Source organism: Halictus rubicundus, chromosome 2, assembly GCF_050948215.1.
Source record: "Halictus rubicundus isolate RS-2024b chromosome 2, iyHalRubi1_principal, whole genome shotgun sequence".
NCBI lineage: Eukaryota > Metazoa > Arthropoda > Insecta > Hymenoptera > Halictidae > Halictus > Halictus rubicundus.
In genome coordinates this window covers 9398091-9416664 of record NC_135150.1, presented here as the reverse complement: position 1 = coordinate 9416664, position 18574 = coordinate 9398091, and the positions used below count along the sequence as shown (strand labels likewise).

At 37.6% G+C, this 18574-nt stretch overlaps 1 protein-coding gene across 6 annotated transcripts in view; it reads left to right on the top strand.

Moving 5' to 3' along the window:
• Positions 1-18574, top strand: part of LOC143365163 (uncharacterized) — a 28950-nt gene that overhangs the window by 3465 nt on the left and 6911 nt on the right. The window contains exons 2-5 of one of the 6 annotated variants that reach the window (XR_013084507.1): positions 2551-2778; positions 3770-4516; positions 16704-16879; positions 16936-17489. Coding sequence is in view for 3 of the 6 variants with exons in the window: in XM_076805081.1 (XP_076661196.1) it covers positions 10599-10794; positions 11907-12134; positions 15960-16579 (1044 nt within the window). In the remaining 3 variants the exon portion in view is untranslated. The other 5 variants (XM_076805080.1, XR_013084506.1, XR_013084505.1 and 2 more) reach the window with 5 other exon arrangements.

Below are 18574 nucleotides of genomic sequence, written 5' to 3'. Positions count from 1 at the left end.
ACGCGTGCTATCTTTAATTTCTCGCGCTATGATTATGGTACAGGAAATGTGCCAATGATACAGAAAGACTACCTTCTACTAATATATAAACATAACTTTTATTGACTTTTCTCCAATGAATTCTCGTCGTAAAAATACAAATACCCAAATGAATACAGACAAAATGACAGCACATCTGAAAAATATTCCATATTATATAAATTTGAAATAGACAAATATGAAAATGATATAACTGTACCGGTGTTTAATAATGTGTGGAACCTCCGTGGTTCTCAATTACTTCTATCATCCTTTTTGGTAAGGATTTTACAGTACTTTAATTGAAGATTGTGATAAATTTTTCCATTCCTCTTTAATACTGATTTTTAAGTCATTTAAATTTTCAAATTGTCTGCCTTCTGCGTAGACAGCACTTGATAATAAACCCCAACAATTCTCAATTATATTTAAGTCCGGGGAGCACGCCAGCCATTCCAAAATAGGAATTTTCTGTTTTGAAAAATATTCATGAATAATTTTTGCCGTGTGTACGACAGCATTACCTTGCTGGAACACAAATTTTGGACCTGCAATGCATTTTGCATACTTATCAATTTGGTTTTTTATTAATCTCAAATAACTTGCACTATTCATTTTTCCTTGTATAAAATTAATATCCGTTTTTCCTTTGTAACCTATGCCGCATTAAGCATTTCCACAATGAAATGTGAATATAACTCGTATTTTTATAATCTTTTGTAATGATTGGCACCCAAAAAGACAAAAAAAAATGTATTTAATTAAGCATAGTAAGCAAAGACATACTTGAGTGGTACCAACGTCGACTACGCATAGCGACGGCCCTGGCGAGTCGCGAAAAGGCTGCAATGGCCGTCTGACGCGAACGCGTCGCGCACACACTGTCAATTAACATTTTCTGATCCTTCTCGTACATTAAGGGAACCAAATACTTTTCGTGAATGGTTTCTTTACCAAAAATGTCTGTAGAATGCATTCCTGTATAGTAAATTCCTGCTAGATAAAGGATTTTTCACATAAATACAAAAATAGAGCGTACAAAGTACCCGCGTCGGCACATTTTCAAACTTTAACAACCATTTACAACTATTAGGAAGTACATAAAAATATAATTGACTATATGAATATGTAGAGGAGAGTCCCCTCTATCTCTTGACTCAAATTTGAACTTTCTTGCGTGTTTAGTTTTTGCGTAACACATCATTTTTCATCAAAATCATGCAGTTTTACAAAAACCAAAATTTTTCGAAAACGTTGCGTGATGGAGCAATTCTACTTTCAGATTCGGTTTTAGGATGACAAAGTGTATAAGAATCACCCAACAGGTATTGCAAAATTTTTTTGGTGTTGGACAGTGTAATCTTTTACCACGACCCACCACGAAATGCGACAGATACCAATATCAAGAAGCACTGAACACCGACTGACCACTTTAACTTCCTTAAACCTCGCGACATATTGAAGAAAATCAAAATAAACCTTGGTGTGCTATCGTTTTGTCTCTGTCTATTTGTGTGTTTACATTCCTCCTAAGAGAATATCTCGTAGAAATTCCAATATAGATAGTGTTTACATATTAGTAGAAGGTAGTCTTTCTGTATCATTGGCAAATTTCCTGTACCATAATTATAACGCGAGAAATTAAAGATAGCACGCGTGTGCTATCTTTTTCTTTGGGAGTGTACGTATGCAAGGGTCAAAATCAAGACAAACTGCCGCTTCAATATTGCAATGAGCAGTTTAGAAGTGGTCAATTGTGTTTGCTAAAAGTCCAATCTAAGTCTGTATAGAGCCCAAATTGCGAATTTCGACCTCATCGTGGAGTAATTTGTAATATTCGGCAGAAAATTCGAATTCTGAAGCAAGTATGACGTCACAAGGGGGCTGCCGCTGAAAGATTCTCTTAATTCCGAGAGATTTAGTGTTCGTATCGAAAAAAAGGCTCTATACAGACAAAAACGGTGGTATGCATTTTTAATTGATTACTTACTTATTTAAGACGTAAAATGTCTAGAAAAAAGGGACAGGATAAAATAGCGTGACAGTCAAGGCCAAATGCCTACCGGCCCCCTTAAGGCGCAAAATAGACACACCCACGACCAATGACAAAATACAATTTTCCTCTACCCCAAAAACTGTAACTGACCAATCTCTAAAAAACCGAGTTTACGTAAATTCAAACACGACAAGAACGCAGTAGAACGCTACGACACCACAAGACATACAGAACTTTTGCGAACACACAACCTTGCGAAATAGTGCTTTGTACAACGAAAGTCCTCAACACAAATAATTTATTAATAAATCAGTGTTCTACGAAACTCTCGCACCGAGTCTATTTCTCCGATCGGGACATGACCCAACCCTTTCATGGAAAACCCTTTCGTGTATTACGGCAACGTAACAGAACAATTCGAATAATGCCCAAATCTGGCCTAGATACATCTGCTTATATTCTACAATTCATAAATTTAATATAATTTCTTTTTTTACCTTACTTAGATTATAATGTATATTTATCACATATTGTAGGTTCACATATATTACAAGCAAAATATATCAGAATGTCGATGCCCGATGAAACAGCACAAGAAGAATCGCCGGCGAGAAAGTGGACAGGGAGAGTTATTGAGGGAGTAAAAGGCGGCTCATCTATGCAAACACGATTCCAAGTACTTAATAAGAAGAAATTAAGCAAAGAGACAGTAGCGGGTATTCAAGACATGACTATGGGAAAAATAAAAAACGGACAACCTACTGGTAAGTTTACGCTCGGAAGCTTTAAAAGCAGATAGAAGGAATAGTTTACAAAAGCTATATATACAGGGTGAATTCGATAAAGCATGACACCTAAATATCTCCGTTACTTTTCGTTGTACAAAAAAACTTCGTAGGACAAAATTACACTGTTTGATGGGCCACATATAACGGTGTAAGGGAAAAAAAATTCAAGGACATTTTTATGAGATTTCAAGGTCATTGTATTTTTTTAAAATGGGCCTGCATATTTTCACTACAACAGTCTTAAAGCTTATAAAAGAACAAATCCAACGAGGTGCAATATGTTGATCTTCGCGTGACCTTTAGCGACGAAATTATGAAATGTTTGTTAGTAACTTCAGTACGCATTCCGGGACGGTAAATGAAGGAATTTCAATTTCATTGAAACAGTCTTAACTCGGTGGGCCATAATTTTCTGCTAAGATTACTGCTTTCATAATAATGCTTGTAAACATATTTCAACTGATGAAAGAAGAAGAAAAAAGGAGAAGGCTTGTTTACAAGCACCAGAGACAATTACACGGTACACTGTTAGCTATAATAGCTGTTAGTATAATAGTGTGAGACACTTTATTTTCTATTGCAGTTGACCTTGCGTGACCTTGAATAACCTTCATGATGGGTCATTGTATTCTTCTTGAAACACACTAGCAGAACGTAAATGAAAAACCATACCGTTCCATTTTAAAAAACAGAGTTGACCTTTATATCTCCTTGATGTCTCCACCTATAAAAAAATTAATGACATCAGATTACGAGCGCCTCGATATCAAGTAAGTTTGGTCTGATGCATTTTCTTCTATCTTCAAAAGCAAGCGAGTTATTCAGGTGACCTGTATAAACATAAGGTGCCCCACCCTGTATAAGCAATTCAACTCAGATGGAACTATTCATTCTAGCTATGAAATACTGCTGTGCTCCTTCATTTTAAACATGAAATTAATTCAAGCTTTTCTTTAAATACGTATAGGCAAAGCAACAATACGCTTTGATACTGGAAAAAACACGGGAAGTAAACCTCATATTAACATCGATCCGAAAGGATTTCCCAACAAAAAAAATGCCCATATAGAGGTCCCCGAAGGGGTAGTTAATGGTGCCAAAGTTCTCAACAACACTTTGAAATATGCAGGTATTGCACTAACTGTAGCCTCTGTAGCAGTCGAGACTTGGCGAATTGGTTGTGCCATCTGGGACGACATATTCGTGAACGAACATGCAGACGAGATAATTCAAGAATTAGAGGATGCCATTAAGAAACTCAGGAAAACTTTTGAAGGCGAAAATAATTTGGAGAGAAAACAAAATATAAAAGACAGTATAGAAAAATTGGAGACAATTCTGAAAGACGTAAAGCGTACAAAAAAAGCACCTGTGAAAACTATTAAAACAGTTGCATCAGCGGCTGGTGGTTGGGGTGGAGGTTTTGCAGCAGGTACTGGAGGTGCATGGGCTGGTGCAAGCACTGGCGCTACGATTGGTTCTTTGTTTGGTCCAGTGGGTGCAGCTGTGGGTGCTCCTATTGGTGCTGTGGTGGGTGCAATTGGACTTGGAATTGCCGGTGGGGTTGTCGGAAGTTCCCTTGGAGAAGATGTGGCGGAAGCAGGGTTAACGCTTTTGGATGATTGACAAATATTTTGCAACGGACACATTTTCAATCTCTTACTGTGTTAAGAAATGGTTCGTTGATTTCGATTGATGAATATCTGTTAAAAAGGTGGACACCAAAATTGACCTTGACCATAATTTTCGAGGTCAATTTTTTTTTTATTGCATCGTTTACTACTCGTTCAGTACTCGAGAAACCATAGATTACAAATGGACAGTATTTTTAAGAAACGACTTTAAAGTTCCGTAAACTACTTAATATGCGTAGACGGTATGTACCTATTCCATGTGTGTACATGGTGTTTCAGTATTGGGTACCACCGTGGAGAGAGTAATTCTACATGAGCAAATAAGTCGAAAAAATGAAATAAATTTTTTTCACTTGACGTTTCGTTTCCAAGAAAATCGTGCTTGAAAATTCGGCGACCATGCGTGCTACTGTTGAATAGGAATCGACTGACACGTCTGATGACGATCTACCGGTTCTACTTCTTACAAATACTAGACACGTGAATTCCATGGATTTTGAAAGTCAATTTTATCGAAAACATATCCTTAAATGAAAAAAATTTATTTCATGTTTCCATTTCCATTTCTTTTCACGGTTCTAGCCAATACTGGGACACCCTTATATATATAGAATAACGTTGTTTTAGAAACTTTAAAGCCGTTTTTCAAAAGAACAGTTCATTTGTGACCTATGGTCCCTGTGAGACTTTCGTTCCTCGTGACGAGTACTAAACGATGCAATAAAAAAAATTGATCTTGAAAATTATGCTCAAGGTCAATTTTGAGGCCAACTTTTTTATCAAACCTACCCCAGTTCAAAGGTATAGAATGCATCTACGATTATTGAAATTTGTCACATTTATCAATAAAGCAATCAATTTTCAAGAACAAATTCCCTTCTTTACTTTCCAGTGACACGATTTTTGTAAACATAATTTCAAGAGAGATTTTCGAACAGAAAGATAAATATTTCATTACTTTTTCAGAAATTTTTTTAAGGCTTAAGGACAGAGCCCGGATTACTATCTACAAAATCGACTTTTTGGCTTCAATCAATAGTAGCAAATGCAGAAATTATACGGGGTGTCATCGATCTTGTGGTACATAGGTTTCGTTTTCGAGAAAATCGAGCTACTAGATAGAAATAGTACCTACTAGTTTTACTTCTTATAAATGCTAGGCACGCGAACTTAGAAAAAATTTGTGCGGTTTTGTTCCTCGAAAACCGATGGCAGTCATATATTAAACTAGTTTTATTTTTTGGTAACTAAGTATATTGTGTTTCTATTAATCTGATATATTATATTATTAGTTTCTATTAATCTGTACAGCACCAGTTTCGCCTACCAAGATGGTTGGAGGACGTAATAGAAATCGATTCCCCTTCCATCTTTTGCTTCGCCGATTTTTCCCCGCCGTCGCTGCGCGACCCCCACCATTAGTTTGCCGGTTCTCCCACTCTTCAACACCACTTCTAGCTTGACTTTATCTCCAGAGCCAAAGTATCTCTTATCGCACGCTGTATCTTTCATAGTTGTACAGTGAATCCGCATTTTATGTCAGCAACACGGGTCTTGACGTCGCTTAAGTTAGAAAAGTCACCTCAAACTCAGTTAGTTAGTCAAGTCAGTCATTCTTTGATCCGCGCCGAACGCAGAAAAGAATAGTGATACTCGCCGTTGGGTAACGGTCGCCGAAGACTGTCAATAGTTTCGTCTTACACTTTATCGGTCAAAGTCACAGCAGGGAAATGCTGCCGACGAGATCCTACTATTCTTTGATGCAATGCCGAAGATAGAAAAGGACAGTGAAGCTAGAGAACTTCTTTATTTTTCATTATTTTTATGTGACTTTCACTAACATATTCGTAGCATTTTTCTAATGAAAATGATACCAAATATGGTATCGTTCCGATGATATTTATTTGTGTAATGAACGATGAAAGTTACTTCACATTCTAAATATATTAACGGAAAATTAGTGTAACTATGATCCGAATTTTATTGTGTTCGGTATCATTTGAATAAGAAAAATTTCACAAATGTATTGGTGGAAGTCTCGTAAAAAATAATTAATAATAGAAAAGTTTAAGTTTTGATTTAAAGGCCTGAACTCACGCCAGTCTTTCATGTTTCCTGACCGCTTCGACTCTCGACGTCTCTATCTTTTACGTAAATGTGAAGAAAACAAGAATATGAAATATACTACAAGAAGAACAGGAAAACAAAAAATAACAAACAATAACCTTTAATAAATATTTGTTTTCAATTAATAGGAATACGTCTTTACAGCTTGAGCTCGGAAACAGAAGTGGTCGTCTTTTACATCTTTATATATTCAACTACTATTACAATTCCTTCTTGTTTCATCCTAACGGAGATTTTACATAGTTCTTTATATTGACTGATATTGTTCGTGTACAAATATCGTCGTCGTTTCGTTGATAGTTGACACAATACTGAGCTCGCAGCTCGAGAGCTTTTTATTTAGCCCGAGGATTTTCAATAATTAAGACCCCTCCATTGGTCCATATAATCCAATAAAAACGCAGCCTTCGGCGCGCAGTCGCATTATCACCCGAAAACTTTGTATCCCTTTTTTGCGGAACCCCGGCATGTCGTCGCATACCTGCGGATTTCAATGAGAGGTTGGTACCCGATCTGTTCTTGACTCCTTGTTTTTCCTTTCTATTGTTTTCCTAAACATCTCTTTTCCTCCTCATGCGCTTAGCGAATCTCTCGTGGCTTCTTCCAGTAGCCTGACGGCCCCGGGTGGACTCTTCGGTCTCCCCGTGCTCGTTAAACCTTCATATCCGGGAATATTCCCTCCACTTGTTGAGGTTTTTAGCGGCCCAACACGCAAGGCGTCTACCTTTACTCGCTTGGCTTGACCATGCATTACGACACCTGTGTCGTTGCATTTCCGCTACCGAGGTTCGCACGCCTTTACTACGCTTATGTCCTTTCCAATACGCATATGACTATATCTAATGCCCAGACAACTACATATAACACTTCAAATTCTTATCGAATTAACACGTTCAAAAACGCGTCGTACACTCCGCACACCCGCTCCCAAGGTGGAAGCACAGATGACTCGTCTGTGGTGGAAGGCACGCATGCACGTCTCTATCCGCAACAGATATAATTGGTTAGCTACATTCGTTTTTGGAGCTTTTGATCATTAAAGTAATGACTTCGTGACGATAACGTTGTTTCGGCTTGAACGATTTTTCGAATGCCTGAGGCCGGGACCACTCAGAATTGAGCGCTGAGGAAAGTGGTGGAGACTGCAGGTGATATGCACGAAACAAGGGCCGGGACAGTCACGTGACTTTTCAAGATTCGGTGGTCGGTATCTGCCGTACAGTTTCCTTTACAGAAATGGTATTACCACAGACGAGGTATAGGAGTAGACCAATCAGTATATACCGTTTCGTGTCTCATATGTAAAGAACTGGTTTTCTTACGCCCTCCACGCTGACGAACGATAAATGTTGGAACTAGATCTACAAAAATTATCAAATCTGGTCAAATACAAATGATTGACGAGTTATGTACATATCTGATGTTATGACAAGAGTTATGACTATATGTTCAAATTATATTTTTTAATTTGATGTCATTATGTTATATATCTACAATTATCTTTATCAATACAATATTAATAAATATAGATACCACGTTTCCAAATTATAGAAATACAATTTTCATAAATCTTGAACGTAAATAACATTTCTCCATACGTATAATTATTCGCATTTCTACAATTTTTTAACACTATTAATACGCATCCATTTTGAATATCTTTTGTAACTGAACTTGAAAAAGAAATTAAATTGAAATTTATATATTCCATGTATATTTCCATGTATATTTCAATTAAACAACATATAAATTTTAGCTTTAAAGAATCATGTAAAATATCAATTAATATTAATTGTGAAATTCGAAAAAGTTAAGAATTAATTAATCAATAATTACGTAGTTGATCGTTTTTTGCGAGATATCAATCGATTTCACTATTGACTCAGAACGTAGTTGTATTATTTTCTTTCACGTTTGTAGTGAGAAAATAAACGACGAACGCGACAGTACGACACGTACAAACACTACCGCATTCATCGAGCTCGATCAGACTTGTTCAGTTGACCACATGAACATAGTTAGATATATATAGTATCGATTAATGGCGCGGAGAGGCAAATTTAAATATAAGACGTAATCGTGTATTTCATACATATGTATTTTATTTGGGCGCGATAGTTTAGAGTAGGTAAAGAAAGACCGGGAGAGTTCCATAGAGATCCTTGACGAAATTCGAGTCGGCGAGACTAATTGCGGAATCTAGAGAAAGTCACGCAGCCTCTTAGAGTAGCTTCTCCAATTCTGCATAAATTAGGGATAGTCGAAGTCTCTAATCAGTTAAGGACAAGAGGTCATAAATTCTCAGTCAAGGACCTCTTGGAACTCCCTCTGACCTCTCTCTTGTTCGGTCCCACATGGCCCCACGTCCCTCGTTTTGACGGGCTCTCACCCTCGTGCGTACCCCACCCTCGTGCGTGCGCTATTAAGATCCATCCACTACCAATCACCATCAAGCAGCAACCCGAAGACGAGTCATCCGACGAATCAACGCCTAGCCAGAAGAATCTAATTTTCCTATTGGCTAAGGAAGGGAGACGAGAAGGAAGAAGCTGGGAAAGGATATAAAACTCCAGGATGAAACAGAACTCATTGTAGAACTGAGGGAGTTACATCTCCAAGTACTTCTAATAAAATCTACAACAGTTTTTCGCCTTTAACTCTGTGTACAAAGTTTATTTCTTAACTTCCACGAGCAGAGCGCTTCAGCGTGTAGGGAGTATCGTTGACTCCCTAGTGCATCCGCTAGGCGACGCAGCGGGCGCCAATAAATAGGAGCACGACTCTATGTATCTAGGGATTTTCCCCGAGACACGCTCGGCGTCCTCCCTAGGCACCAGTCGCACTGAGTCTGCCGCCACGTGCAGATACAAATAAAGTTCCTCTTGCCAACATACACGTGCCTAGTTCTTTACCTGGATGGTAGGCCCCATACCTACAAGCGCTCCACGGGCACTCGACCCACAACCAAAATCCCTATTCCACCACACTGCGACGCAACACCCAGGTCCTCGCGGCACTGGTACCAACTGGTACGCAGGCTTAACGTTCTCGATGGATGCGGTGCGTGGTTTACCGTTTACATCGATTTCAGAGTGGAACGCGGTGGTTCGGATCGGCCTAGGGAAAAAGGCGCCATACAACCTACAGAGCGCCGAAAACCCAGGCGTGAACACTCTCCTATCCTCTATGGTCGTAGTTCCTGTAGGGAAAGACCCGATTTAGCGCAGCAACGAGAACGTAAGACGGCAAGTTTATAAACTGATAAAGAAGCGAATACGAATTTCTTATTCTTACGACAAGAGGCGGTATATAGTTACGATATTATTAACAAAATAAAGGGTAATTATTTACATAATGGTTCTGTTCTCCGATTTTGATGAAATTTAAATAAAATATTCGAATAAATAGTGATGAATTATTCGATTGAATAGAGTGATTTGTTACGAATAATGAATAATTATTTATTCGCAGAACCTGGCTACAGTTTCTCGAAAGAAGCCACGATCGGCGTTGTACGGCCGAGCACGACAAAAAAATTGGAAACGCATAACGACGAGCGGAGTGACAATACAAGGTATTACCAATACGTTGTTGGAAGTCAATTCACTAAAAATCCGATCCTACATACATGTATTCATTAAAACGAATATAAATGGTTGGTGGGTTCACGGGATTTTCGGAAATTCCGATTATTTCGAGAGTCTCGTTCTTTCGAGACTACCGACTTTTTGCGGGAATCCCTACAAACTCAAGAATCTCGAAATTTTCGGCTACCCGACCCGATCCCAAAAAAATGTCGTATTCCCAATCCGACTCAATATTGCGGGTTCTGGCACACCCCTAATTCTAATAATTATTTTCGATAAATATTTATTCGATACAATTCGAATAACGCCCAACTCTGGTCTAGATACCTCTGCTTATATTCTACAATTCATAAATTTAATATAATTTCTTTTTTTACCTTACTCAGATTATAATGTATATTGATCACATATTGCAGGTTTACATATATTACAAGCAAAATATATCAGAATGTCGATGCCCAATGAAACAGCACAAGAACAATCGCTGTTGAGAAAGTGGACAGGGAGAGTTATTGAGGGAGTAAAAGGCGGCTCATCTATGCAAACACGATTCCAAGTACTTAATTTGAAGAAATTAAGCGAAGAGACAGTAGCGGGTATTCAAGACATGACTATGGGAAAAATAAAAAACGGATATCGTTCTGGTAAGTTTATAAGGTTATAAAAAAAAAAATTTCAACCCCCTATCTTGCCCGTGAGGGTAGTTACAGGGTAAATTAGATTTCGCGCTTTTCCGCGCATTTCCGTGCATTTCCCACACTCTGATGCTTCCTAAAATTCTGAAAAAAATGTGGCATATTTTGGATCCTAAGACAGATTTTTGAGAATTTTTTCTGATTTTTTTCTCGCAAACTGTGGTCGTAAAAAATGAAAAACCTCAAAAAAATCGGAAAAATGTAAATTTCTCAAAATTATGAAAACATGCTATTTTGCTGTTTAGTGCCCCGATAAAGTACCACAACAGGCAGTGTCGTCAATTTTTTTTAGATTTTTTGTTGTGGGAAGTCCTTGTCAAGAACCAGAAAAACCGAATTTTTTCACCGTTTCTGCTATTAGGAGGAAAGTTACACTTGTTGGTTTTACCGCAGTTATATATTAAGTCATTTTAAACATTATTACATTGAAACAAGTAAGTGTTTGACCTAAGAAATGTTTTAAGAGAAAAAATGAATTGTATTTTGTGCGGTATATACCAGAATGTTCGTAACGTTTACAATATCGCCGGTTGGCACATCGGTTTAGGCGTCGGAATGCGGAGCGGATAGGCTGGGGTTCGAATCCCGTCGGTGGAAAACTTTTTTTTCCATACATCATCTTTATTTTTTCAATTTCTTATATGGTTTATTCATGTGATTTTAACAATATTTTTTTAATGTTTTAAAAATATTTAGGTAACATTTTTAACTAACTTTTATTTATATTACTCCGATTTTACTTCGAATTTAATGATATTATTTTCTTGGATTAGGCAATAAATTAATATTTATATGCAACTATATGCTTTGTACAACAAATAATTTATTAATAAATCAGTGTTCTACGAAACTCTCGCGCCGAGTCTATTTCTCCGATCGGGACATGACCCAACCCTTTCATGGAAAACCCTTTCGTGTATTACGGCAACGTAACAGAACAATTCGAATAATGCCCAAATCTGGCCTAGATACATCTGCTTATATTCTACAATTCATAAATTTAATATAATTTCTTTTTTTACCTTACTCAGATTATAATGTATATTTATCACATATTGTAGGTTTACATATATTACAAGCAACATATATCAGAATGTCGATGCCCAATGAAACAGCACAAGAAGAATCGCTGGCGAGAAAGTGGACAGGGAGAGTTATTGAGGGAGTAAAAGGCGGCTCATCTATGCAAACACGATTCCAAGTACTTAATTTGAAGAAATTAAGCAAAGAGACAGTAGCGGGTATTCAAGACATGACTATGGGAAAAATAAAAAACGGATATCGTTCTGGTAAGTTTATAAGGTTACGCTCGGAAAGCAGAAACAAAGTATTAGTTTACAACTTACGTTGCAAATGTAATACACAGGGTGGTCCTTTTAACCAGTTAACTGCATTCGACATGTATACACGTCAATTCAAAACTCTACTGCGATGTGGTTGACGTTAATGAATTGTTAAATTTATTATCGAATAAAAATGTAATTCTTTCTCATTTTGCTTTACTTTTTTCGTAAAATTTATAATAGCGGAATTTGGCCTGCGTTCGACGTATGTACTCGTCATTGTTTGATTTTAATTCCGCGCCCGTAACGAATTTTTAAAATTAAACTCCGCAGTTAACTGGTTAAGTAAGGCCACCTAAATATCTCTTCAGGTCATTGTGATGCAAAAAATATTTGTTACGTAATGTGCATGGTGTCAATGGACCAAATATCTGGTAAGAATATTTTTTTCCGGAGGTAATTTTTTCTGAGTTATCAAGGTCATCGGTGTTTTTTGGTACATAACTACATTTTTTTTTATTGCATCATGTAACTGATCGAAAAATACATTCCCGTGCAATTCTTGATGGAGCGATATGTGGAACGGATGAAAATGTCGGGCCAAAAATCGTATTTCGCTACTTTGACTTATGCCTGCTTCCCGGGAAATTTTTCTCGTACTCACGTGAGGATTGACAGCTACAGCTGCTAAAATATTAATTTCATTGTCTTCATTAGTCGTGGGATTCTTCCGTTTGTGCTGTCTTGCATGTACACTTCCAGTACTTCGAAACAACCTGTACGGATTAAAGAAAGTCTGTCTAGAAGGAGTGTTTCGCTCGGAGTATCTTTCTTTATAAAGTAATCGGGCCTGCACTGCATTTTGTCTACATTCACAGTAAATCGTGATCATATCACACTTTTCAGTCATTGAATAAGACATAGTGGAATTGCGTTTGGAAACATACTGATAGTAAATAAGAATGTTGAATAACAATAACATTGAAGGATCTTAGTATGTTCACTTTAACTACGACCATAGTATGTTTACTATTTACTACAAGTCTCAACCGTGATAAACGTATTCTGCTTTCATATTCTAAATCTTATACGTTTTCCTGTCTGTGACCTTGAATGACCTTGGAATAATTATTGTCACTGAATTCCTAATGAAAGGGATTATCATTGTAGGTGTTTAAAAAAGGGTGGTTCCATTTAAAAAAACTCAAGGTGACCTTGATATCTCTAAAAAAATGACATAAAAACAACATTTTTTTGGCATCGTGTCAGCCCCATTGTATTATTCAATTTTGTCCTTACCATATTTTACGTATCTTTAGAAACAACAAAGATATTTGAGGTGCAAACGTTAGGTGACTCACCCTGTATACAGGTTGTCCCACGCAACTGGAATAGGCTGTACCTCCTAAACTGTTGGGAATAGAGGAAAATGTTATAAGAAAAAGTCGGGTGGCATGAGACGGTGTATAATACGCAACTAATTTTATGCTCTTTTGTGCATCAGAAAAATGCAACTGCACTTTTTTTTTAGTGGAAACCTACATTTTTTACTGCACCAATCGATGCAGTTTGTTGTGCTCTACATAAAAGTACGAACATACTTACTTATGCCCTAAACTTATTGGTTAAGAAGTTATCGAAGCTAAAAGTGTTCCGAAGTACTTACGTTACAACAAGTGTTCGAATGGTACTCCATTGCAGTCCAAGCACTTTTCCATCCGTTTCGTGATGATGCGCAATACATTCCTTATGTCCCTTTCCGTAATCTTGGATATTTCGTGTTGTATGCATTGCCGGAGTTCCTCGAGATTAGTGACGGGGCGCGAATACACCCTATCTTTCAGATATCCCCATAAAAAGAAGTCAAGGGGTGCGAGGTCCGGTGATCGCGGTGGCCATAAGATCGGCCCTCGTGTACCAATCCATTTCCCTTCATAAGTTTTGTTCAAATGTCTGATAACTATCTGTGAGTTGTGTGCTGGGGCACCGTCTTGTTGGAAGTACCTTATGTTTTGCCGTTCACTTAGAGGAATATCTGAATTATGTAACAGAACTGGTAGGTCGGATTGCAGAAAGTTCATGTACTTTTGACCGGTCAATGTTCCGTTAAAATAATGTGGGCCGATAATCCATTTATCAAAAATTCCGCACCAAACGTTCACGCTGTATTGTATCTGGTTATTTGTGTTCCTCCTGAGACGCGGATTTCCAACGGAGCATGTATGTTCATTATGTCGATTGAACATTCCATTTTTTGTAAATGTTGCCTCGTCTGTCCACAGAATTTGAAACACAAAATCTTCATTTCCCTGAATACGCCGTAAAAAATATCGGCAACAGTTCATTCTTCGGACTTCGTCCTCAGGCCGCAATGTTTGCCCAATGGAAAACCGATAAGGATACAAGTTCTGCGTTTTCAGAATGCGTTGCACAGATGATTTGGAGATTCCACACTCTCTAACCAGATCTCTCACGGACGCATGTGGATTAAATTCGATGTTCGCCAGCACTGTTATCACACTATCTTCGTCTTCAACTATCGGTTTCGGCACGTCTCGTTTTGGTTTGTGGAAGGAGCCGTATTGGCGTAAATTGGACTCCAGTTTGTAAAAGTACGAACGCGTGGATTGTTGCCTATTGGGATATGTTTCTCGATACAGCCTTGCAGTCTCAGTACCATTTTGGTTGCATTTGCAAAACAAAATGAACATATCAGCTAATTCGCTATTCGTAAATGACATCATTTTGAAACTCTGATTTGACAAACGATCGCACACGGGAACTAAACGATTACTGATGGAAATCTTAATCTTACAGCGGCTAGTATTAGCAGGCGCTCCATGTTTATAAACATTGTAATACACTCTAGTGGATAACGTAACGATAATGGTACTCCGGAACACTTGCCGAGATCGAAATAATTCAGTGAACGTTTAGCTTCGATAACTTACATTATATACCCTGTATACTATATATTATATATACAACATTTTTTCTTATTTCTACTTGTAGAATATCTACCCGTGGTTTTGCCGAAAAAAACCCGGGCACCCTGTACATATATGTACATGCCCAGTAAGCAATTTGCTATGAATTTGTTACCAAAATTTGTCTATAAATTCCGGTCCATCAGTTTCCACATTGGGCTCGGTATATATTTGGATGCAAAGTTTGCTGCCAAATTCCATGCCAAATCAAGACCAAATTGAGGTCAACCGTTGGCTTCCTTATAGAGGGCAGGTCAGTCGGACTAAGAGCGAACTTCACTCTTGTTCTAAGAGTGAACCTTGCTGCAGGAGGGAAAACAGAATTAATAAATTATTGAATATATATATATATATAAAACGTAAAATTATATAATCAAGAAGTTTAAATAATATTCTATTCTTCCTCCTATAGCAAGGTTTACTCCGATTTTGTTGAATATGTACTCATAGAGCAAGTATGTACTTAGTGTAATCGACCTGTTTCGTATAACGAAGCCTAGGTTTGGTCTCAATTTGGCATGGAATTTTGCCTGAAAACTTTGCACTCAAATTCTGATCCATCTCTTCCCACATTTGGCTCGGAATTTGTCGACAAGTTTTGGTGTCGAATTCAAACAAAGTGCAGACCAAATTCTGCTCCAGGCAGGGTTAGTTACCAAATGGACAAGACTCTTGCTCGCAAAGTATGTTAAAAAACATTGCGCCAAATTCGCTCGAAACAGCATTTGGCTAACTGGGTGCATGCATGTATACACATACATATGTGTATATATATATTTTAAATAGTGCTGTACTCCATTTTAAACACGAAATTAATTCTATTTTTTTCTTTAAATATGTACAGGCAAAGCCATAATACGCTTTGATACTGGAAAAAATACGGGAACCAACCCACATATTAATATCGATCCAAGAGGATATCCAAGCAGAAAAAATCCCCATATCGCAGTCCCTGAAGGGGTAGTTAATGGTGCCAAAGTACTGAACAGCAGTTTATATTATGTAGGTATTGCACTAACTATAGCCTCTGTAACAGTCGAGACTTGGCGAATTGGTTGTGCGATCCGGGACGACATATTCGTGAACAAACATGCAGACAAGATGATTCAAGAATTGGAGTATAGCAGGAAGAAATTGAAAAAAACTATTGAACGCGATAATAATGTGGAGAAAATTCTGAAAGATACGAAACGTGCAAAGAAAGCACCTGTGAAAACTATTAAAACAGTTGCATCAGTGGCTGGTGGTTGGAGTGGAGGTTTCGCAGCAGGTGGTGGAGGTGCATGGGCTGGTGCAGGAACTGGCGCTACGATTGGTTCTTTGTTTGGTCCAGCGGGTGCAGCTGTGTGTGCTCCTATTGGTGCTGTGATGGGTGCAATTGGACTTGGAATTGCCGGTGGGATTGCCGGAAGTACCCTTGGAGAAAATGCAGCGGAAGCAGGGTTAACGCTTTTGGATGATTGACAAATATTTTGCAATGGACACATTTTCAATCTCTTACTGTGTTAAGAAATGATTGATGAATAACGATGACGATGATTGATGTATTGATGCATTGATTTCGATTGATGAATATCTGTTAAAAAAGGTTGACACCAAAATTGACCTTGAACATAATTTTCGAGGTCAATTTATTTTATTGCATCGTTTACTACTCGTTCAGTACTCGAGGAACCATAGGTTATTTTTAGGAATTTTTAAGAAACGACTTTAAAGTTCCGCAAACTACTTAATATGTGTAGAGGGTATGTACCTATTCCATGTGTGTACATGGTGTTTCAGCATTGGGTACCACCGTGAAGAGAGTAATTCTACACGAGCAAATAAGTCGAAAAAATGAAATGAATTTTTTTCACTTGACGTTTCGTTTCCAAGAAAATAGAGCTTGAAAATTCTGTGACCATGCGTGCTATTGTTGAATAGGAATCGACTGAGTCGTCTGATCACGATCTACCAATTCTACTTCTTACAAATGCTAGACACGTGAACTTGATGGATTTTGAAAGTCGATTTTATTGAAAACATATCCTTAAATGAAAAAAATTTATTTCATGTTTCCATTGCCATTTCTTTTCACGGTTGTACCCAATACTGGGACACCTTTAGATATATAGAATAAACTGGTTTTAGAAACTTTAAAGTCGTTAACAAAAGAACAGTTCATTTGTGACCTATGGTTCTTGTGAGACTTTCGTTCCTCGTGACGAGTACTAAACGATGCAATAAAAAAAATTGGTCTTGAAAATTATGTTCAAGGTCAATTTTGAGGCCAACTTTTTTATCAGACCTACCCCAGTTCAAAGGTATAGAATGCATCTACGATTATTGAAATTTGTCACATTTATCAATAAAGTAATCAATTTTCAAGAACAAATTCCCTCCTTTACTTTCCAGTGACACGAATCTTATGAACATAATTTCGAGAGAGATTTTCGAACAGAAAAATAAATATTTCATTACTTTTTCAGAAACTTTTTTAAAGCTTAAGGAAAGAGCCTGGATTACTAACTACAAAATCGACTTTTTGGCTTCAATCAATAGTAGCAAATGCAGAAATTATACGGGGTGTCATCGATCTTGTGGTACAGAGGTTTCGTTTTCGAAAAAATCGAGCTATTAAGAAAGCTATTTAGAAATAGTTCCTACTAGATTTACTTCTTATAAATGCTAGGCATGTGAACTTAGAAAAAGTTTGTGCGGTTTTCTTCCTCGAAAACCGATGGCAGTATTACACTGTCCAACACCAAAATTGTTTTGCAATACCTGTTGCGTGATTCTTATACACTTTGTCATTCTAGAACCAAATCCGAAAGCAGAATTGCTCTATCGCGCAACGTTTTCGAAAAGTATTGGTTTTGTAAAAATGCATGATTTTGATAAAAAATGACATGTTACGTAAAAACTAAATACGCGAGAAAGTTCAAGTTTGAGTCAAGAGATAGAGGGGACTCTCTTCTACATATCCATATAGGCAATTATATTTTTTACGTACTTCCTAATGGTTGGAAATGGTTGTTAAAGTTTGAAAATGTTCCGACGCTGGTACTTTGTACGCTCTATTTTTGTATTTATGCAAAACTCCTTTATCTAGCAGGAATTTACTATACTGGAATGCATTCTACAGACATTTCTGGTAAAGAAACCATTCACGAAAAGTATTTGGTTCCCTTAGTATACGAGAAGGTTAAGAAAATATTCATTGACAGCTTGTGCGCGACGCGTTCGCGCCAGACGGCCATTGCAGCCTTTTCACGACTCGCCAGGGCCGTCGCTATGCGTAGTCGACGATGATACCACTCAAGTATGTCTCTCAATGGAAGCACCAGGACCGGGATCAAATACATAACATAGTATTGAAAACCCTCAGCAGAAAAGCAATAGTTCAGTTAATGTACATTATTAATGCCATTTTCAAACTTAGCTACTTCCCACAACAATGGAAAATCGCAGAAATGATCC